Consider the following 22,960-nt stretch of genomic DNA (forward strand, 5'->3'; position numbering starts at 1 on the left):
CATATTAGCTATAATTCTTCCAATAATCCTGTAAGGTTGTATCACCTTTATTTCATTGATAAGGAAACCAGGACATAGGTAAAATAGCTTTTACCCGATAACAGCTCTTGTGCCCCCAGCAGTGACTCTGGAGCTTGGACGCACTACAAGGGCCATTTCAGTGTGACATGTTCTGTGTGAGTCCAGCGCGTGCTCTGAGAGGTAGAACGTCCACCCTGGAGCAGAACAGACATGTGCAAAGGGAGAGCCAGCGCTTGCCAGTGCTGCCACTCCGATCTCCAGGCCCCCTGGTGACGTGTGAGCACAGGACAGCCTTCCTTCCCCACAAGGCTCTTCCTTATCTTTCCTTTCATCTTTCTTTGTTCAGCTTTTGGAACTGACATTTATTTTTAGAAAGCATTACAGAGATATCAAGCCTGTCTTTCTCCATTTTGCAACATAAATATTTATTGACATAATAAATATTTTGTTTCACTCATGTATTTTAGCCTCTGCTCACAACTATAAAAAGGAGGAAAGATCTGCCCTACAGAGATAGACATTTTTCCCCTTATTTGAATATGTGGAGTTTTACTGCTGGGGTCCTTACGCATTAGTGGCTGCAGGAAAAATTGAAGGAGGATGAGGCCAGCTCAGGGCAGTCCTTAGAAATGGTGTTAGCTGTCTTTCCAAGTTGGGAAGAATGGATGTGTAGCAGACAACCATGTAATCCTGGGCAAGGGAGTTGATACCAGTTATCCATAAATTGGAGGTAAATACTAGGATTATTATTGGAATTATTGAAATAAAATATATAAAGCAGTTCAGATGGTGCCCAGTACATGACAAACACTCAGGTAGTGTTGTGGTTATTTTTGTTGGTGGCGGTGGCCAGTAATTTTTAGTCAGCTTCTTAATCAGAGGGTCCCTAAGCACAAGATTCCTAGTAACACTTGGAAATTATACATCCTCTATACCTTTATCAAGAGAGGTTATTGAAAGAACATCTTTTAAAATGTACCAGAAAGCTTTAAATATATAGATACCGTATATCCTTTACAAACTACTTGTAGTTTGTATATCAAGAGCTTTTAAGGGTTGAATTTGAAAGATTTTGTATTTTGGCTCCAGGTGGGATGAGGTCCAGGGATCATTGGTGGGCTCACCCAGAACATTCCTGAGAGGGAGAGAAAGGGGTTGGGGCTATAGCTCTGTCCTCCTAGCTTGGCCACACCACTTAGTAGAGTCAATGCGACGGTCTGGCCAACTGTGGGAGCCCCAATAAAATGAAGTTACTGATGTCAGAGGCTCTAGCAGTGATCCTGCAACACTAATGGAGCTGTCGGCTTGCTTCTCGCTTGGGTGTCTGTCTTTAAGCGCTCCCTTACTGCTGTCACCATAGCTTACCTTCCAGCTGAGTGCAGGAGAGTTTTAAATGGGGACGTGGTGATTAATTTAGGTTATATGGAGGGTGATTTAACATTGAGCAAAGTCATGAGGAATTTTGGTTAATCATAAGGAGAAAATTCTTGGTACTGTTGATAATAGATGGGTGAGTCATGGAACAGGGAGTTCCTACCCCCTGCCATTTACCTGTTATCACGTACAGTACTTCATATTATAGATATTCATGTACATGTTTGAGTTCCCCGCTTAATTCTGAATTCTTGGGAGAAAGGATCAAAAAAACCATTTTTGTTGCTGTTTTCCCAATGCTGAGCTCAGTGTTAGACACAGAGGAGACAAGTCTATGCCAGAGTGAGGGAGAAAAGGAAGGAAAAAGGAAAGGTGGGGCCAAAGGGGGGTAATTGATGAATAAGTTATCATTTTATTCACCATTCAGACTCTCCAATTAGCTGCATTCAGACTCTCCAATGCCAAGAACGCAGAGAACCTTTGCTGGCATTGCAGAGCCTCCAGGCTTATCCGCTCTGCCCATACATGCTCACTGCCTCCCTGTGTCCCTTTCTCACAGGCCCTTGGTCAGATCAGCTCTGCAGAGTCACCCCTGACTCTGGGTACTGACTTTCCCATGCTTCCTCAAAAGAACCAGAAAGTTAGTATCCAAACAAACTGCCTAACTTTATACTTTCTATGCCTTTTAAAGCCTTTGCACGCCAGAATCTCACCTATTCCTAATAACATAAAGATGTAACTTCTTTTGGAAATAGTTCTTCTGAGGCTTAATATAGTAACTTTCAGAAAACAACCTCCATCTTGACCTTAGTGCCATTACCAGGCTTGTGTTCACTCTTGGGTTATAGCAGAAGGAAAAGTGTATACTAACAAACTAAGTGGCCCTCAGGAATTCACCGGATGTCAGTGCTATTGTTTCTGTAAACACAAATCTTTCAGAAGTTAGATATAAGTGTCAGGATTTTAGCAAAGTGTGGCTGGTGGAAAAGAATTGCGCTGTTTGAGGGAATAAGGAGGGCATTGTTCCAGCTTAACAGAGACAACCAGAGTATCTCAGAGTACAGAAAGGGTGTGTATGCTTCCATAAAAAAAAAATTGGAAAAGGACATTAGACTTAGAGTTTTCTCAGCATGGTAAGTGTCACCATGGAAGTGGGTTGGCTTGAACTCATCATCCCATAGAGTAGACTGAAGTGACAGTGTTTTATAATTAGCACACAGCATAGCTCACATAAGATACCTCCTGTGCAGAAGCATTCCAAATTTTCTTTCAGGTGTTTTGGAAGGCTCTTGCTGTGGAAGAGCTGTAGTCAGAGGAAGCAGCATGGAATTAGTTCTTTCTCTATATGTAGAATTTGTAGTGTATGCTGGAAGATGATGTCACACAGTGATTTTCAACCTGGCTGAGCATCAGATTGCTTGGGAGGGCATTTAGCTTCAGACTCCACCTTGGATTGACTGACTCGGAGTTTTCTGTGATGGTGAAGATAAGATTTACTGCACTGGAGGAATGAGTCTGATGTTGAATTTTTCAAAAGTGATGAAATTAACTTTATAAATAGTTTATGTACCTTTTTATCAAGTAATTTCTGTTCTAGGAGTCTATTCTAAGAATATCATCAGTAATTTGAATAAAGATTCATGGAGAAAAATATATAATAGTATTATAGATAATAAGGGAAAATCTGAATGACCTACATATGTCACAGTAGGAAAGTATTTAAATTTCTATATTCACAATGTTGCATATATTCAGCCAGTAAAATGGAGTTTTTAAATGATAATAACTAAGGACTAGAATCCAAGATGGTAGCAGAGTAGGTGAAAACTACACTCACCTCCTCCCAGGGCCAAACTGGAATTACAACTAAATTATAGAACAATCATCTTGAATAAACGACTGAAGACTAGCTGACTAGAAGTCTTATAACCAAAGGTTTACAAAAGAAGCTACATTGAGACTGGTGGGAAGGGTGGAAATGTGGAAAGGGCTGGTCTAGCTCTTATGGGGGACAGCTGAGATTATGGAGAGATATCTCAGCTGTGAGACAGGGGAGGTTCCCCCTGAGAGGTGTGGAACCTAAATCCCAAGCCAGGCTCCCCAGTCCAGAGCACTAGGGCCAGGAACAGGCACCCACATAACATCTGGCTGTAAAAATCAGTGAGATGTCTGTCCATCAAGGAGAAACAGGAGTCCTCTGTTTAAAGAGCCACTGCACAAAATTTCATTACAGCCACTCACCCTGGGTTCCAGTAGTGGGGGGGGGAAGCGTGAACTCGAGTTGCATGAAGAGAGGCTGTGGTTTGTGCTCTAGGGATAGCTGAAGGGACAGCTGCTAGGATCTCTGTCCTGAGTCATCCTCTCACCACAGATGCCACCTTTCTTGGGTGGAGCACAACCCTCCATAAAGCATCAGCCTGAGGGAAAGCAATAGTCCCACCCTCTGGAATCCTTCTCTGTGGCGCTTACACCTGCTGAGGAGTCAGCCGCCTTGGCCAGGGTGTTGAGATCTAGGAACACTCAGGGGGTGTCAGTGACAGAGTGGTGTGGCTTTAGGACAGGGCCATTTCCCCCACTTTCCTGAGAACCCAGCTGACACTTCCCCTTCACAGGAGATCTGCTAGAACCACCCAGAAGACCCACCCTGCTAAGTTCCATCTTTTAGCGGAATCTGGGGTGGGCTAACTGGTGTGGCCATTTTTCACTTGCACGCCTGACTTCAGTCAGAACCCTCCTTTCACGTGGCCAAATCTTGATCTATTTGGACCTGATAAACTCTGCTGGCCTCACCCTGATGAACCCTTGAGACCACACCCCAACATAAAGGCGTGCGATCACCCAGTGGGTGGCAGCTAGATTTGGTATATCTGGGGACATATTCTGAGTGGCCTAAGATGAAGAACTGGCACTGAATTTGAACCTGTAACACCGCTTGCCCCTACCTGGTGACTGAGAACTGACCTCATGCAGTTAGAGTACTGTATTGCCATAGGCTCTTTCAGTAACTGAGCCTAACAGGCAGCTAGCAGGCAGAAGCAGACAGAGGCAAATCTCAGGGTTCCTTGGGACTTTTGCTGACCAGCCTCTGGGCCTGGTTCTGGTAAAAGCCAGTCTTGGTGTGCAGCTTGGTCCTACATGTGCACACCCATGTACAGCGGAGGCAGCCACAAACTATGGATTGCTTGTAGCTCCAAACAGGTTGCAAAGGGTCAGTCACAGGCAGCATCTGACATTGACCTGCACCAGAGTCTCTTCTAAGAAGTTCAAAACCAACCTACCCAGTAGCGAGCTTCAGACAACATTTGAGCAGGATCCAGTAAGCTTCATAAGCTGCATATACAAAGAGAGATGTTGTAGACACCAGACCCTGCTGAGGTGAATTCCGCTTCATGTGGTCAGCACTTACAGAGCCGCTCGCATGCTGTGGTTAAGGTTGAGCCTCACAGTCAGCCAGCCTGAAAGTCAATCCCACACACAAACATGCCAATAACAGTCAAGGCTCAATTATAACAGGAGGGCCCACAAAACCCACAGAAAGACATTCCTGGAGCGCCCAGCTTAGTGACCAAAGAGACTACCTCACTGGAGCCAACAGGACACCCACTCTATAAGGCTACTCCACCAAGACTGGGAGTCATAGAAGAGGCAACCAAAAGGGGAGACAAAAAACAGGCCCCAAATAGAAGAATAGGAGAAATCTCCAGAAAAATAGCTAAATGAATTGGAGGCAAGCAATTTGTCAGATGTAGAATTCAAAGCAATAGTTATAAGGATGCTCAACAGCACGAAAAAGGAAATAGAAGCTATAAAAACAAACCAGTCAAAAATGAAGAATATAATATCTGAAATGAAGAATACACTGGAAGGAATAAACAGCAGGTTGGATGAAGCACAGAATTGAATCAGCATGTTGGAAGACACGGTAGAAAGAAGCACCCAATCAGAGAAGCAAAAAGAAAAAAATTTTTAAAAAATAAGGATAGTTTAAGGGAACTTTAGGACAACATGAAACATAGCAATGTACACATCGTAGTGGTACCTGAAGGAGAGGAGAGAGCCAGGGATCGAGAACCTATTTGAAGAAATAATGACTGAAAACTTCACTAACCTGGTAAAGGAAAATGACACTCAAGTGTAGGAAGTACAGAGTCCCAGAAAAGATGGAACCAAACAGGCCCATACTGTGACACATCATAATTAAAATGCAAAAGGTTAAAGACAAAGAATCTTAAAAGCAGCAAGAGAAAGACAGATTCCTAACAAAAGATCTCTCATAAGACTAGAAAATAAATAAAGGTTTTAGCCATGAGGAAAAAAATTATATATGTACAGGATGCCATAATTTAAAAAAGTGTATAGAAAAAAATGCATAGGAGCTTAGAGAAAAAATCAGATAATAACAGCATTTACTTCTGGGTGATGGAAATAAGATGTTTTTAATTTTTCTGTCTTTTAAAAAAGTTCTACAATTCCCCCAAATTAATATATAATGGAAGCCCAGAACAAAAAGAAAAATATTAAATTTTTTTAATCTTTCTTGATTTCTATATGAAGCGTGATCTCTACATGAATTCTCACAAACAGTCCAGAATTAATCCATCTAAATGTAGTGCATTTCTGGAAAGCAGTCAGCTTGAGGGGCCGTTTTGTGGGGCCTTCTGTTGCTCATGGTGACTTATCTTCATGCCTAGGGGACATTCCTGTGGATATTTTCAGACTGTGGAGTATATGGAACACTTGGGGACAGGTACAAATCATCTAGGGCCAAGCATTGTGGATGGGTAGGTGGTGCCATGAATAGGTTTCCCTCCTTTTGGAGTCATGATTTTCCTGCTAGTCCCTTTAAGCAAGGATTGGGTAGTCTGGGAAGCCTCCAGCTTTACTTTCCACCATTAAATGAGTGGTGCCTTCTCCACCCAAACCAGCAGTTACTTATCAGTCAGGGTTCTCAGTTGTTCAGTAACAAAAACTGAGTGTAAGTGATTCAGGCACTATAGAAATTTAGAGGAAGGCTAAAGGAAGCCCACAGAGTCTCTAGTTCTGCAAAAGAACTAGGTCAGAAAATGGGAGAACAACAGAAGGCTGCCCTGCGGAACACAGCAGGACAAGGCCACAGAACCAGTCCAGGAAGGACACGGCCCCCTCCCTGTGCATGGGCATCCTGGGCCCAGACTCTGCCATTGGCTGCTCTGCTGCCTCCTGAGAGCATTCCTCCCTCTTCGGTTTCTGTGCACCCCTGACCGAAGTTCTGCACCATGAGAAGGGGCAGCAAACTGGCCAGGCCCCTCCCATGTCTGCTGCCAGGGAAGCTGGGCGAAGCAGTATCTGGCATTTTCTACCGTCGGTAACTGCAGGCCAGCTCTGCCTCCCTTAGACTCTGAAGTGGAGAAAGGGATTCAGGAGCTGGGCAGCCAAACAAATGACAGCTAGCCACTCTGATTGGTGCCTGGCTGTCAGTCAGTCTTGTTAATCCCTGCCAGAGACCAGTAATGGTCAGGTGATTATCCCTCAAAATGCCAGCAGCTACTGCCATCAGTTTGCTCCTGGTCACTTAAGCATTTTTCCCAAGGGGGACCATCACAGGCTCTAAACTATCTGTGAATTAACTACTGGGAATTCGCATCCCATGTCTTCATCTGGTGCCGCTGGACTGACAGATAGGGCTGCCTACTCTGTTGTTTATACTTGAGGGGAGTAGAGGTGGTCGTGGGCGGGAGGGGGTGTTTATACAGGCAACAGTTAAGGACAGCAGCTTCTAGAAGTTTGTTTCAATGCGCCCGGTAAGAATTCCAAGAATATGACTTCAGAATTCAAATGATCAGACTGGCTGTTGGGCTTTTCCCTGTAGCTGGAGCAATACAGGAGCTTGACTCTGACTTTGGCAGGAATATGATATGACACAGTCCTCTTGCCAGGGCTGATGACCCATCTCAGGCCTTTAATCACAGTTCTCTAATCCAAGCCAGAAGTCCACTCTTGACTGTGATTATTATTTTCATATCATCTATTTAGTACCCTTAGCTAGCGGCTTAATGGCAGCTCCAGACACTTGTGTTCCCATGGACAGGACTCTGGCAGATTTTAGGGAAGTTTGCACATCTCTGGAGGCAGTACTGTCAATGGTAAACAGCTATTTTTGTCAGGTGGAGGCAAACTGCTCTGGGGGTCTAGACAGCAACTGACAAAAATGCATTAGTCAATGTTTTTAATGCATATAATTTTCTAGCAAAGGTGTGTACTGTACTTGCTCCGACAATACATTATGAACTGCATTAGGAAAGACCTTGTTAGCATTTACATCCTTTAATATAATAGATCTCAAATTCTAGAATTCTTTTTAAAAACCTCCCAGGTCACTGAGAACTATGGGGGCAAGGGGCTGGAATTCTCCCTCTCAGTGTGTGGCCCGGTGGCTGGAACCACACCGAGAAGCTGTGCTCTATTGTCCGATTCCTGGGGCACAGCCCAGGGAGAGGTGAGCCGGCTGAGGACCTTTTAGAGAGGGCAGACCATGTAAGCTGTGGTTTTCCACAAACTAAGTCCCTTCATTTTCAGATATTTTTATTTTTTTAACAGAAACCATTTTTTTTTTTCACTCAGAAATCTAGTCTTTAAATCAAAAGTTCTGTTGTGGTTGAAGTGATCATGGAGCCAAAGCTGATGTGCTCCTTGTAGATTTTAGCTTTTTCAAGGACCCTGAGGCCCCCACCCCACAGAGCTGTGAAGATCAGTGTGACCGGCCTCCAAGGGTAGACAAGAGGCATCTGTCTGTCCGTAGGTTAGGGAGCTAGACATTGCTGACTCCTGTAGTGTCTCACGCAGGTCAGGAAATAGATACTATATTAGCGATTGTGTCAATTATGAGGACATCCAGCAGCTTCTGTTTTGGAGAGAGCAGAGAAACCTAAATATCAAACTTTTCAAGTTCTTTTATCAGCCCAAATGTTCCTAGTTCCATTTCTGCATTAAATGCTTTGTACTCTGTATAGTCATAGAAAGTTTCTGGCAAGCTCAACAATTGAGACAGCTGATGAATTAAAACCATTTCTCTGTGGAGGAAAGTAGATGTTACAGAAATAACTCTTTTGTGTATTCCTATGAATGCCTTAAATCTATTTGGAATGTATCTGGGACTTAAATAATGAATAATGCTCACTAAATGAAGTTATATGCAAATCAAATACATCCATTTTCAGCTGAATGACCTGGCAAAGGGTGAGAAGGTAGCCAGTATAACAAGGAATTGTGCCTCCTGGTGGTACAGGGGGAGGGGGAATCCCAGAACCATTTTATGTAGTATTGTTGGTTGGTTATTTTTCTTTAGTTTTCTTTTTTTGTTTTTTAGTTTTTAATTTTTTTTTAGAATATTAACTTTAACAGGGTGACATTGATCAGTAAGAGTACATAGGTTTCAGGTAAACATTTCTATAGCATTTGAACTGTTGATTATGTTGTATGCCCATCACCCAAAGTCAAGTCATTTTCTCTCACCATATATTTGTCCCTCTTTACACCCTTCCCCCCTATTCTCTCTTTCATACCCTTACCCCTCCTCTACATCCCTTTCCCCCTGGTAATCACTTTACTTTTATCTATGTCCATGAGTCTCAGTTTTATATCCCACCTATATGTGAAATCATATAGTTCTTAGTTTTTTCTAATTTACTTATTTCACTCGGTATAATATTCTCAAGTTGTTGAGAATAAATGTTGTCGTAAATGTCAGTTTATCATCATTTCTTATGGCTGAGTAGTATTCCATTGTATATATGTACCACATCTTCTTTATCCAGTCCTCTATCGAGGGACACTTTGGTTGTTTCCATGTCTTGGCCACTGTGAACAATGCAGCAATGAGCATGGGGGTGTGTGTGTCTTTACATACCAATGTTTTCAAGTTTTTGAACACACAACGGAGAAAAGGAAGCCTCTTCAATAAATGGCTCGGGAAAATTGAAAACCCCCATGCAAAAGAATGAAACTTGACTACAATTTGTCCCCCTGCACAAAAAATTAATTCAAAATGGATCAAAGACCTAAATATAAGATCCAAAACAATAAATTACATAGAAGAAAACAAAGATGCTAAGTTCATGGACCTTGACCATAGAGAACAATTTATGAATTTGACCCCAAAGGCAAAGAAAGTAAAGGCAAAAATAAAGGAATGGGACTACATCAAATTAAAAAGCTTCTGCACAGTTTCTTTGTTGTCAAAGAAACTGACAACAAAACAAATAGGCAGCCAACTAAATGGGAGATGATATTTGCAAACCACAGCTCCGAGAAGGTGTTAATGTCCAAAATCTATAGAGAACTCACAAAGCTCAGCAACTAACAAGCAAACAATCTAGTTTAAAAATTGGGGAGAGGCCCTGAGCAGACACTTCTTTCAAGAGGACATACAAATATATGACATATGAAAAGATATATGGAAAGATGCTCATCTTCATGAGCTGTTCGAGAAATGCAAATCAAAACTACAATGAGATACCACTTTACAGCTGTTAGATTGGTGACTATCAATGAGACAGGTAATATAAGTGTTGGAGAGGCTGTGGAGAAAAAGAAACCCTCATTCATTATGGAAGAAAGTATGGTGATTGTTCCTCAAAAAATTAAGAACAGAATTACTATATGACCCAGCAATCCTTTTCTTTAGTTACCTACTGTGAATAAAGGAAAAAGAGTTCTAAGATCAAGAAGGTTGAGAAAGCAAACTGAAGTGTCTTCCCTGGATTTTGACGTGGAAGGGTATGAATTGATCTGGATCTTTGTGACAGATACAGAGCAAAGCTAGGTTGTGGCTGAGTCAGAAGTTTTTTGAGACCAGACCAAATTAGAATTTGTTGCTATTAAAAGAGTTGATTGACAAATAGATATCAATCTGTATCTCAGGCATTTAGTTTTCAAACACCTTAAAAAAAAGAATTGTTTCCTGCTTGGTAATGTTGCATCCATTAGTAAATTAATAAAGTTATGCTTTCATGATAAATATGTCAGGTATGTTTACACTTTGCTTAGTCCAGGTTTCCGTGGCCATTGCCACACCATGGTGACATGGTCCCTAAAATTTTAAGCCAAGATTGGTTTGGGAGAGTTATTTTATAGGCTAGAAAACCTCTGTCGAAGGTTAAGTCTGTAAAACGAAGGACCTTACTCTCCTGCTTGTCATTGGGTTTTGGTGCATGAGTAAATACGGAGTATAGCCTCCATAATTCCTTGAGGCCTTGCCTCACCTCTCTTGGGACTGAAGAAGGGTCCAATAAATAGAACTTATCCTCCTTGAAGAAAAGCAATATAGAGAGACAAGTCAGGATTTGGAGATTTAAAAAAAAATCTTTATTACAAATAAAGCAGCTATTGTAGAATGGGGCTCGTATCTGTAGGCAAACAGCTTTTCTAATATTCGACTTGAGAATTTGACAGGCCTCCTAGGCACCACACCACCAGCTCCTTTCCAGGGAGGATCAGGGCAGAATGAGTTCTCTGACCATAGGGTGGCTCCAAAGGGAAAGGGAAAGTGAGAGGTGAAGACAGAGTTACTTGTGGCCTGGCTCACAGCCCCTGGGCATCTCAGCATGTTTTTATAGTACCGCTGGGCCAAAAGAAATACCAAACAGTTTCATCTACTAAGTAAGTTAGGTTCTCAGCAAGTTAGTAGTGGTAGAAAGCTGGTTGTCTAACAAGTGGCGCTATGCCTCTGAAAATACCGCACAGACCCCTGTGAGCTTCCTGTGGCACCCAAGGCTCTGTGACAGTCTCCTCTGAACTTGGCAATAAAATTAAGTAACTTCTTACTCTCTTAGAAGAGCGAATGAATGAGGGAGTAGGAAAAAGGCCAGCAGCACTGCCCTAATGGGGCTTCCTCCACAGGGAAGAAAACTCTAGGAGATGGAAGAAACATACTCGTCCCAAAGCATCACCAAAGTATCCAGGTTTCAGCTCAGAGTTACCCCAGAGCTGATGTGGCTCCCTGCCTTGAAGACAGGACAGTTTGTATCGAGAATGCTTTTAGTACCACATACATATTTAGAATGGAAATGGAAAGTGAGGTGTAGCCCCAGGGACATGGCGAGGATACGTTTCTATAGCCTGCCCTTTCAATTCTGCGTGGTGGAAGTCAGACATTGTGAAGGCCTGGTATGAACTTACTTTCATTGGACCAGGTTAGATACAGACTGTCAGTTCTGCAGAGCCTCTGAGCATACAGTTTTCTTTGTACATAGCTCTCAATGGAAGCACAGCCTATATGGAGAAAAATGAATAACCGAGCTTTTCCTGTGTACTCTGACCCCAACAATAAAATGGCCATTCCATTAACTCTGTTATAATGCAAAATTTCTATTAATAATGAAAAGTAATACATGCTGGAATTCTAATCATAAACAACTAAATATTTTCTCTGTGTGCCTCTCATTATACCACAGAACTATGCCCTGCCTGCATTTATAGCTTGATTGGTCAAGTGTGCATTTCAGTCAGCTTTGCCTCATCAGTAAATCACCAGTATTAGCAAAATATGAATCGCTAAATGTGCAAAAAAATGTGCCAAAATAATCAAGTATTTAATTCATTTATATTAAAATTTTATTGTCCCATACCAAACATATAAATTTAAAAGTTTGCAACTATGTCTATAGAAGTGTTTTATTATTTTACCTGTACTCCTCACACACAAGGAAGACAAAAATCACCTTCCAGAATGAAGTGGGAAATACGCTCTGAATCCCTGCCTGCAGAGGCGGCAGTGCTGAATAGAATACCTGGAGTGGGAGGACTGGTTATGGCTGTCTCCAGGATTGCCTGTGGAGAGAAGTGGGCTAGTCACTTAATGGGAGAGGCCACCGGCTAGAATGCCTGTGGGGGAAGGTCAGGGGTCTTCAGAAGAGGCTGCCAAACAGGACCCAGTGCCCCAGCCTCGCCCACCATGCTCAGATGTTCCCTGTGTTCCTGTTCTTTGCTGCTTGCTCCCTCAAGGCCTAGGAGCTGCCATCTCTCTGGGCCCCGTCCCCACCCCACTGTTCCCCGGGGGTCCTCAGCTCTCCTATTCGGCTTCACTCTTAAAGGAGCTTCCTCAAAGGCCCAGGTTCCTTGCCAGAAAAACGGGGATAATTAATAACCTCTGCCTACTTCATGGAGTGATTATGAGGATCAAATGAGATGTATGCTACAGCATTTTGTTAACTGCAAAATGCTGCATAAATGTCAGGTGTTATAAATCATTAGCTGGTCTATTCCTCAACTAACACATTTTTTATGTATATTTTACTCACCCTCTGAACAATTCTTTGTCGAATAACAAATGTAAATGCTGCTGTTTTTTTCCTGCTTGGATTATGGTGGTTCCTTTGCAACTTTATGATGTAGGCTGAATCTTTAAGTACTCCTTTGGCTCATATCTCTTCCCCTGAACACCCATGCAAGATCATAATCCATAAAACACAGAGGCAATAACTCCTTTTAATTGCCAGGAGTTCATCACTTGCTAAGTTCTAAGTGCAGTCATCGAGACACTTGCCTTGAGAAGCCTGCCTCTGTTTGTTCCACAGAGCCGGGACTGTGTGAAGCTGGGCCCTCCTGCCGAGGGAGAAGTCGTCCAAGTGAAGTGGCCAGATGGCAAACTCTATGGGGCAAAATATCTTGGATTGAATGTGGCCCACATGTTCCAGGTGAGTGCTGCCCGGTGCCTGGTGCTGCTGAGCAAACAGGAGAAGTCAAAGGGCAGATTGTATACCCAGTGTGCTTTGATCAATATGGGGTACCTCTTATTTCATAGAGAAGAGGGCAAGATTTGTTGTCTGATGACCCAGGTATTGGAGTTTTATTATTATGTTTGGCACTAGGAAACCCTAATAACATTTGGTAGATGGTAAGGGACATTATTAGGCTGGGAATGTAAGCAGTTGCATACTAGGCTGCTTTCCTGTGCCTTCATTATATGGGCAGAAACTGATTGGCTGGTTTATTTCACCATAAGCCAAGACAGTGATGGCTATTCATCAGCCATCAGTCCTGAATTTGTGGCTTTTCCTTGAGAGACATGACCCCCACTGGGCATCTCAGCAAACCTGGATCGATGGTGTATTGATACAGATGTGGCCAGTTAAATACCCAGGCTTAAAGGAGTGCTGTTTAATGAAAAGTACAGCTATCAGTCAGATATTCTGTTTATGAGTGAACTCTACATCTTATTAACCCTTTGAGTAGTATGAATGTTCATGTACGTCCTCATGCCTCCTGACCATCCAGAGTACAATTGTAACAAAAATTTTTATTTTAAAAATGTGTAAGGCATTATTAAACAAAGGCAAATGTATGTTCTTATTTCTATAAATTGGTTATGAAACAAACATGATTTTAAGTTAATAAAACTGTAACTGGAACTAATTTCTTTTTTTGGAAAATGAAAATCACTTCTGGGGGTCAGCGAGCATGAAAAAACTTACTACTCAAAGGGTTAAGGAGTATGTGTACAATTAAAACATGAATTTTATCCCTATCAAAAATGAGAGTGAGTTCATCTCTAGCACGGAAAATGACATGGATGGCACACATGCACTTACGTTTCTTCAGAAAGACCTTAAAAAGGGACACATTTGTTAAAGCCAGTACACTGTATTACTTTCAGTAACACGATGGCAGAAATCAACATTCTCAGGCTCAGCAGTAAAAGCAGGAAGGTTGAAGTAATGGAGAAAAAGCAAGAAGGTTCAGGCCTGTTCAGTTAAAACCAGCTTGAGAATGATGAGACTGCCAGTTTCAGCAGAGCCATTCAGAGACCCACGAGGGGCAGGGGGCAGATGGAAGAATGCAGTATAAGACACTGCATCAGGGCCTGGAGCACAGTGTCATCAGAAGTGTTCAAAGAAGTTTGGAAACTTAGGGGAGGACATTTTCTTAAGGTCTAGAAAAACCCAAGAGGAAGGCGAAAGGGAGGACACTTACTTACATCGTGTATTTGCATGTGTGCATGTGCGTAAAGGGCTTTCCCCCTTGTATTGCTGGCAATGCTAAGTTGCACATTCAGGTCATGTATAATAGGACAGATGCTACAGCTTCTTAGCATCAGAGTGTCCAAAATTAGACAGAAACCTCAAAACATATTCAAAAAGGAAATAATTTCATTTTCAAAAGGAAATAATTTCATTTAATTAAACAATAAATGCAAAAGTGAAGCATCTCACATGTAGCAAAGCTATCTGCTACATGAAAGTATCATAATGAGGGCATGTTGAAATTCAGGCTAATTAGTAATCAGTGTGTTAACTTCAGTTGAATTTAAGATGGCATGTCAACATATAACTAGCAGCATATTTATAGACATAATGAAAAAGTTAAGACTAATATTAAAATTGTCTCTCAAGTACAAGTAGTTTAAAATTCCTCATTAAATCAAGTGGCCTTTTGAGATCATTTTGTTTTGTGTCTAATAATTCAACTTCACCATTGAATAAGTAAAGACATTTGTAGAAATAGACATAACTAAAATACCTACTGCACAGTGATAAGTATACTAAGGATATGCATTTTCAAGTGAGGGCAAAAAGGATGATTGAGTTTAGTAACTTGTTTAAAAGCAGGTGTCTGGGAGAGGGAACGGTCAGCATTTGCACTCAGCTCTGTCCCAGTGATGGTTAACAACCCAGCGATGGTCCCTGGGGTTATTCGTGGAAGTCCTGCATCCCAGGAGACCCCGCAGTCCTGGGCACACCAGGGCAGTTGGTCACTTTAGCATATTCCCCTTTTTGTTTATAATTGCCTTTTTCTCTTGTAGAATTTTCAAATGATCAAAAACAGAAGAAATGACAGGTGGTTCTAGCTATGCTATCAAATTGTATAAGTGAGATGACACTTTGACCTAATTAAATGTTAAATAAACCATTCTGCTAAAGCAAGGCCAGGAAGAAAAGCCTTCCCGCCTCAGCCTTCTGGGGGTGACAGGAAGAGCTCTCCTGTGACAGAGACCTAATTCCACCCTACTGTTCCAGCCCAGTCAGATGTGAGCAGGACACAGACAGTAAATTTAATTAAACAGTTTACTATAATATTGTGTTTAAACTCCCTATTTTAATTAACATAGTTCAGCTCCATGCTTTAACTTACCTTTTAACTAGAAGTGCAGGGATATTTTTATTTATTTATTTATTTAAACAAACAAACAAACAAACCCTGGCCAGATAGCTTGGTTAGCTGGAGCATTGTCCTGGTGGAAGGTTGCCGGTTCGATTCCCCGGTCAGGGCACATACAGGAGCAGCCTAATGTTCCTGTCTTTCTCTCTCTCTCTCCCTATCTCTCTCTCAAAAACAAACAAACAAACAAACAAATAAATAAAGTAAATTTAGACAGACAGACAAATTAGAGACTTCAAAAATACCCTAAGTGATGCAGAGTTGGAATAAGTTAGATATTCTACCCTGTTTACATCCCTTTTGTTGTTTCCCCCTAAAGAGTTCATTAGGAATAAACCTGAACCAGCAACAATCCCGTCCAATAAGGCATTTGATTAAGTCCCCAAAGCTCTGGGTTTCTGTTAACCTGTGCCACTTACACCCTTTTCTCTGACAAAATCTCCTCAAATGTTGGAGGTAAAAATGGTTATGAAATAATTGCTTCCATTTTACTTGCTTGAAAAAATGTTTTTAAACATTTTCAGTTTAGGTGATAATATATTTTTTAAACATTAGTGTGGTTTCATTGTTATGAGGGTGAGAACCTGGGATTTTTCTGGCTGTTTAGTTCAATTTGACAAGAGTTTTGAACGTTAAAGCTCTGTAAGAACTTGAGAAATTATTTTCTCCAAAGGATTATTATATCATCACTTCTTTCTCATAGAGAAACAGCCCTCCTGCTTAGGTTGTCAGAACCTCTTAAACAGCCCATCTTAAATTAGCCACAATCTCACATTCTGAGAAGTTTCTTGAGCAGCAATTTTTTTCTTTGTTTTTGCCTTGGGGGATAAAGCTTTTATATCACATATTCTAAGACAGCTGTTTTCAAGAATTTTTACATGTTTGAAAACATATTTCATTCTTTTTTTTTTTTTTTTTTTTTTTTTTTGTATTTTTCTGAAGCTGGAAACGGGGAGGCAGTCAGACAGACTCCCGCATGCGCCCGACCGGGATCCACCCGGCAGGCCCACCAGGGGGCGATGCTCTGCCCCTCCAGGGCGTCGCTTCTGTTGTGACCGGAGCCACTCTAGCGCCTGGGGCAGAGGCCATGGAGCCATCCCCAGCGCCCAGGCCACTCTTGCTCCAATGGAGCCCTGGCTGTGGGAGGGGAAGAGAGAGACAGAGAGGAAGAAGAGGGGGAGGGGTGGAGAAGCAGATCGGCACTTCTCCTGTGTGCCCTGGCCTGGAATCAAACCCGGGACTCCTGCACGCCAGGCCAGCACTCTTATCACTGAGCCAACCGGCCAGGGCCTCATATTTCATTCTTAGTTTGATGAGGGAAAGACCTCTTCTTCCTTCCTTAGCTGTTGGCTGGTTCCTTTATTTATTCTGCTTCATTGTTTTTTCCTTTTTCTATGTCATTAATTGGAACCCTGAAAGAAGTGGTCAGTGCTTGATTATTTTTTAATATATATCATGATGTCTTATTTTTCATTAGGTTGAATTTGAAGATGGATCCCAGATAGCGATGAAGAGAGAGGACATCTACACTTTAGATGAAGAGTTACCCAAGAGAGTGAAAGCGCGTTTTGTAAGTGCTGGCAAACGCCAGTCAGGGCCTGCGGTGTGATTCCCTTGTCCTCTCCCAGCGGGAAACATGCTTAGGCTCTGGGTTGATATGGAAGAAAGTCAATGCAATTCTTCCCTTATTGAAACCTGTTGAATGCAAACCTCAAATTTGGCCCAAGTCAGGGAAGCCAGTGGAGGTTCCTTATTTTTTTTCCCCCAATAATGTCAAATGATGCTTCTTTGTCTTAACATTTATTGGCATACAAAAATAGTTGTTGAATATGTGCTCTCTCTATGTAAGGCATTGGGAGCATACAGAGACCCTGAAGGCATTTATAGTCTGGTTAGTAGAAGCAACATTAGAAAAGTTTTCAGTAGTAGATTCAAGAGGTCTTGGCATAAGTGGGTGCCTAGATTCCTATAGCCTTATCATATATTTCTCTAAAGGTGAATTAAGTTCTCTACCTTTCTTTTGTTTTAGGTCTAACAAAGACCTAAAAACACTGAATAACTTGTCAGCCGTTCATTAACGTCTGTGTCAGTTCATCATTAAATTAAGCTCGTACTTGTGTAATAAAAGGAATAAAGAAAGCCCAAAGACTAGTTGTGGGAGTACTAAGCAGTTTGGTAAAAAAGAAAATGCTATTAGTTTTAAGCCCTGTACATGCCATTAAAAGATAAATAAACATGGAAAAATAATCAAAACTGAAGTTGTTAAAAAATATGATTCACAAAACTTAATTTTTTTCATTATTATATCATAAAATATTTAGTGGACCCTGAAATGAAATCAGTTTTACTCATTTCGAGTTTCATTCCACTGCATCTGCAAAATAATAAATACTGAATAGGGACATTTGAATGAATGGGAGTTTTCTGACTAAAATGAACATTTTTTTTCTGAATAAATGGCACCCTTAGTTTTAGTTAGTTGCTTCTGCTAACAAGATACGTATGCTTATGTTATACTTTTCTGCAGAGATAGAGTTACTGTAGATTGTTTTGGAAAAACCATAGGTTTACTTAACTGTTTATATTTAGCTTATATATTTCTGTAAGCACCTTTCCTGTCAGGTGAGAACAGGCCACTGCATCAGATGTGAAATGATTTCGCGGCTGCATCCTTGGCAGGGAGGCCCTGCGAAGTGAGGTAGTCCCGAGAGAGAAGAGTGACAGGAAGAGTGCTGCTCCCCCTGCAGGGGCACCTAGGAGACCCTGTGCCTGATGATAGGTTAACCACCAGGTGATAAACTTCAGGAAAAGAGAAAATCAAATATTTTTATTGTAAAGATATCAGCTGGGTCTTAACAAACCTCAACTACTGTGTAACTTGTCAGTGTTCTTGGTCTTGAAATCTCTTGAGAACAACTTTCCTTTACAAAATGGTAGAGGTGGCTGCTTCTCCTCCTGTGCTCTTGGGTTCCATGGATTCTCCCTCCTCTCCCCTTTCTTCCCTCCTTTCTCCTCCTCTTTCCCTTTTTATAATTAAAAAAGAATTTTAATTGCCTAGAGATTTCAAGGATGGGAAATGGAGTAGGTCGCCTGCTGGAAGTCTTCAGGTCTTTGATTTTCTCCTATGAGCCTGGTCTTGTAGATTTCACACACTATATCTTTATTGTAGTAAAATAAATCTTTTCTGCTTTCGTCCCTGATCACAATCTGTTACACAGTAGATTTGGCTCCAATAAGAGGATGCCCTCTCCTGTAGTTTTATTTGAATTCAGCTCCTGAGTTTTCTAAGGTCCACTTTTCTGAACAATTATACCAAATTTAACCTTTTTCTTTTTTAAGTTCTCAGAGAAAAAACATGTTAATTGAGGAAAGGTAGTGAAAACTCTATGTCACATATATAATCTGAATATAACCCGTTATCGAGCCTAGTAGAAAATGTCTTCAGGAACAAAGGCGCACAGTCAGTAGATGTAGCTTGCCACCTCTGCTTTTATTGAGTCAAAGACTTGGGCGCTCCTGTTGTCTTTTCCTTCAGTTAGTATATAACCCTCTGGCTCTTGGTTAATTTATCTATGACTGCTACTTTTTTTCCAGTTGGTGAAACAAATCTAATTGGAAAAGTCATTGATGGAAGATATTTATGACTAGAGAAATCTCTTTTGTGTGTTGTAAGGAGGGGTGGGTTAACAGCCCTCACTGGGTGGCCATGTTTTAATGACTTGTGCTCACCCAAACACACGCTGACTTGCAAAGAAATTTTTCAAAAGAGTCAGCAGTCCACCTCAGTGATTGTGCTGGGTTCTTTCCCACTACTTTCACAAACAGCCCCATTACCTTTTATTGTCTCACAGAATAACCATGGCAATGCTACATAATTAACTACAGCTAGTGGTAAATTGGTTTTATTGTGTTTGAGAGGCTGACTTTTGCTATTCTCACACAGTGACAACACTTTTTATAGACATTTTATTTTTCTTCTATACTAACTTTAACACTTTTAAAAGAGAAAAATTACACAGAGGAAGTCCTTTCCCCAGAATAAATGAAACAAAAATGCTTGCCCTCAATGGCAGAGGGTGCCCAACCCACCCACAGTCTTTCTGGAGGAAACAGAGTATGTCTGGGGGACCCATTGGAGGCAGCCTGTTACCCCAGGTAGCCATCTCCTAACTGGCGGGGAACACGCCCAGCTGTGCACTTGGGTGTATTTTTTAGTGCTCAGGCTTCTTTGTAACTGTTCCAGCATTTGCCTCTTCTTCACGATTGACTATGTGTTTTCAAGCCCTAACAGTTGGACTGTGCCTCTGTCACCAGCCTCAGTGACACAGAAGGTGCACCACACATTAGTGTTATTCAGAGTGATCCACCTCAGTAAAAACCAGTTGGGAACACCTTTTAGGAGACACTGTAATAAGGAATTAGCAGAAACAGGATTTTTAAATGTAGACTTTACCTGAGCATAACAGAAACAGCCCATGTTCCTTTCCCTAGGTAGCGCTTAGCTGAGCAGTGACCAAGTGCTGGGTGCTGCGGGGTGCTGAGAATGTGTAGTTAGGTACTCAGTCGCTAATATCCTCACCCTCAAGGGTTTTAGGAAACTGCTGATGGGAGAAGCTTAACTGTCCCTTATCCCTGCCACTGCCCTCATTCTACTGCATTGACAGTGAAGTGTTACAGGATCCCAAAAGAAGGGCCCTCACATTTGCCAGTGACAGAGAAGGTGGAATATCTTCCATGCAAAGGAAACAGTGCGTCTAAAGGCAGAAACGCACGCGCGAGCCAGTAGTGTGGCTGAGAACAGAACATGAGTCAGCCTGGCCGCAGGTGGGGTAGGATTATTCCAGGCTACATGGGTCCAGTCTAGGAAGCTAGGATGTTATCTTGAAGGCAGTAGGGCTCTTGAAAGATGATAAGCATGGGTGTCATTTAGTCAGAAAGTTTTAGAGAACGTCCACCTACTGGTTCTATAGAAATTAGCTTAGGATATAGCATTTATTGCAATGCCTTAGAAGAGTAGGTATGAGGGCCTGCACCATGGGGTCAGTAGGATTAAAGAATAAAGGACGGAAGGCTTCATGTAGGAGGGGTTGTGGACAAACTGGGGATAGGGTAGAATTTACAATGACTTTTAGGTTTCTGATCAGTGTAGCTAGATCAGCGGTTCTCAACCTGTGGGTTGCGACCCTGGCGGGGGTCGAACGACCAAAACACAGGGGTCGCCTAAAGCCATCGGAAAGTATTTAGACGACCCCTGTGTTTTGGTCGCTCGACCATGCCGGGGTCGCGACCCACAGGTTGAGAACTGCTGAGCTAGATGGACATGGGTAGTTGTGCAGTTTGTGAAATGTAGACAGGACAGTGATGGAGAAGGAAGAGTTTGAGTTCCAGCTAAGACAGGTTGATTCAAAGTGCCTCTAGGATAAACACTCTGAAATGCCTGCTGCGCAGTTAGACACACAGGCCTGAGCACAGGAGGAGGTGTGGACTAGAGTGAGAGATGTCAGCATCACGGGAGTAGATGCAGGAGTTGAAACCACGACTGTCGTTGTGAAGACCTGGGGAACAGAGGTGGAGAGGAGAAGGCCAGGGGTCACAGAGTTGAGCAAATAGTTAAGAAAGGGGATCCCCTAAGACATCAACGGTGAGCAGCCAGAGGAGAAGGAGGGGCTTTTAAAATGACAGAAAAGAGAGCTTTGAGCAATAGTTAGGTGACAGAATAGTCCCATAAATTTAGGTTAGAAAAGTGTCATAAAAACGAGGACTTGAGCAAGGACTGTTTCAGGGAAGCAGTGGGGGCAGAGACCCAGAGTAAATAGGAACAGGGGTGAATTAGAGATGACTGTTGACATTTCTCAAAACTGGCTGGGCAGGAGCCAGAGGGAAGATGGAGAGGGGGAGATTTAAATGAGAAGACTTTAATCCTGCTCGTGTTGTGAAAAGTCCCTGGGGGTTGGAAATCCTGAAGAAAGGGGAGCTAGATGGAGGCAGGAGACTAGAGCAGGTAGGGGGGTTCCAGAGCCCCCCATGTGGGGCCCTTCCACCCTGGGCACCCCCTCCCAGCTGCCTGGATCAGATCTCGGTACATTCTTGTCATGGTCAAATGTCATGCTCTTCTGCAATGTAACACTGGCTAATTTTAGTCCACAGCCTCTGATATGCGATTTGAAGACACATTTTATGGAACAGACATAATCCAAGGAGAGAAAAAGAGACAAAGAGTGCTGAGCTCCAGGTTTAAGAACGAATATGTGGATGACCCCGTGTACCGCACTTTTTTGAAGAGCTCTTTCCAGAAGAAATGCCAGAAGAGACAATAGTCTGATGCGCTGCCGCGGGCTGTAGGCAGCTTGGGTGGCAGAGGACGCGCAAAGGGACGGCCATGGGGCTGTGCCCTGGGCTCTACTGCGGTAGGTGACAAGCTGTGTCTCTGACTTCCCAGCCTGTGGTAACCCAGACCACAGCATAGGCATTATTCATTGGCTACAACCTGAAGTTATCCCCTAGTCTTGCTTTCACTTGTGAGCAATTTTCTTTTATGATCCCAAAGGACTTTCCTATATGAAAGGAAATAATAGTGAACCACCCACCCAAAAGCCACTGCCAGAGAAGGTGGGTCCCCACGTGTGGCTTAGGTCCCTAGTTAGGAAACACATGGAAACTTCTCTCCCCAGCCCGGCAGGTGGGAGCCTCAACACCCAGCTGGATGGGTGATAATTTATATATTTTCCACAGTCAGGGATGAACTCTTATTTGTTTTAAATGGCAGTTTTTATAAAACATTTTTAAAACTCAAATGGCATGTATGGTAATAAGATTTACCCGTGTGCTATTATCTGTAGTTCCCGTATACAGAACTTTTGCATTTTTTTATATCCCTATCACTTTTGATTGTGTCTGATGAGAGCTGAGTTGTTTGGCCTTTGTGAAATTTTTGGCTCTTGAGAAAGAATTCTTATGAATTGTATGAGAATTTTATATATTTAAAGAGGGAGATCTGGACTGTTATTTTTAAACACTTTTTTTCATAATACATATTTTGAGTAGATATTTATAAAATGTTTCTTTCATTATGCGTTTGTAATATTAGAGTTTAAATAAATATGCTTTGATGCATAGTTTTGAATTAATATGATTTTTCCTTTTTAAACCAGCCTGAAAATGTACTAGTGTTTAAAAATAAAGATTTCCATTTTCTCCAGTTCTGTCTTTTGACTTGCTTATTATTCATCTGGGTTTCAACCAGGAGGAAAACAGGTTGTGTTGGGGAGTTGGCTCGAGAGATCCAGGTCTGTCAGAGCCTTCTTCTCCTGGGCGTCTTACCAACGGTGGACACAGAGCCGAGCATTTTTGGCATCTCACCAGGGATCAGGCCCTTTGCCTGCCCGCATCGCCCGCTGGTGCTCCTCGGCTCCTCCTCTGGGGCCTTCCGGAA

General features: G+C 42.2%; 1 protein-coding gene across 4 annotated transcripts in view; it reads left to right on the plus strand.

Moving 5' to 3' along the window:
• The window catches only part of KDM4C (lysine demethylase 4C), a 465,676-nt gene extending 442,959 nt beyond the window's left edge, over positions 1-22,717 (plus strand). For all 4 annotated transcript variants that reach the window (XM_066368119.1, XM_066368120.1, XM_066368121.1 and 1 more), the window contains 3 exons: positions 12,948-13,067; positions 17,006-17,098; positions 21,669-22,717. In XM_066368119.1, coding sequence (XP_066224216.1) covers positions 12,948-13,067; positions 17,006-17,098; positions 21,669-21,845 — 390 coding nt within the window. In that variant the 3' untranslated portion in view covers positions 21,846-22,717. The remainder of the gene's footprint in view (positions 1-12,947; positions 13,068-17,005; positions 17,099-21,668) is intronic.
• The last annotated feature ends 243 nt before the right edge of the window (positions 22,718-22,960 follow it).

Source organism: Saccopteryx leptura, chromosome 2 (assembly GCF_036850995.1).
Source record: "Saccopteryx leptura isolate mSacLep1 chromosome 2, mSacLep1_pri_phased_curated, whole genome shotgun sequence".
NCBI classification, from domain to species: domain Eukaryota; kingdom Metazoa; phylum Chordata; class Mammalia; order Chiroptera; family Emballonuridae; genus Saccopteryx; species Saccopteryx leptura.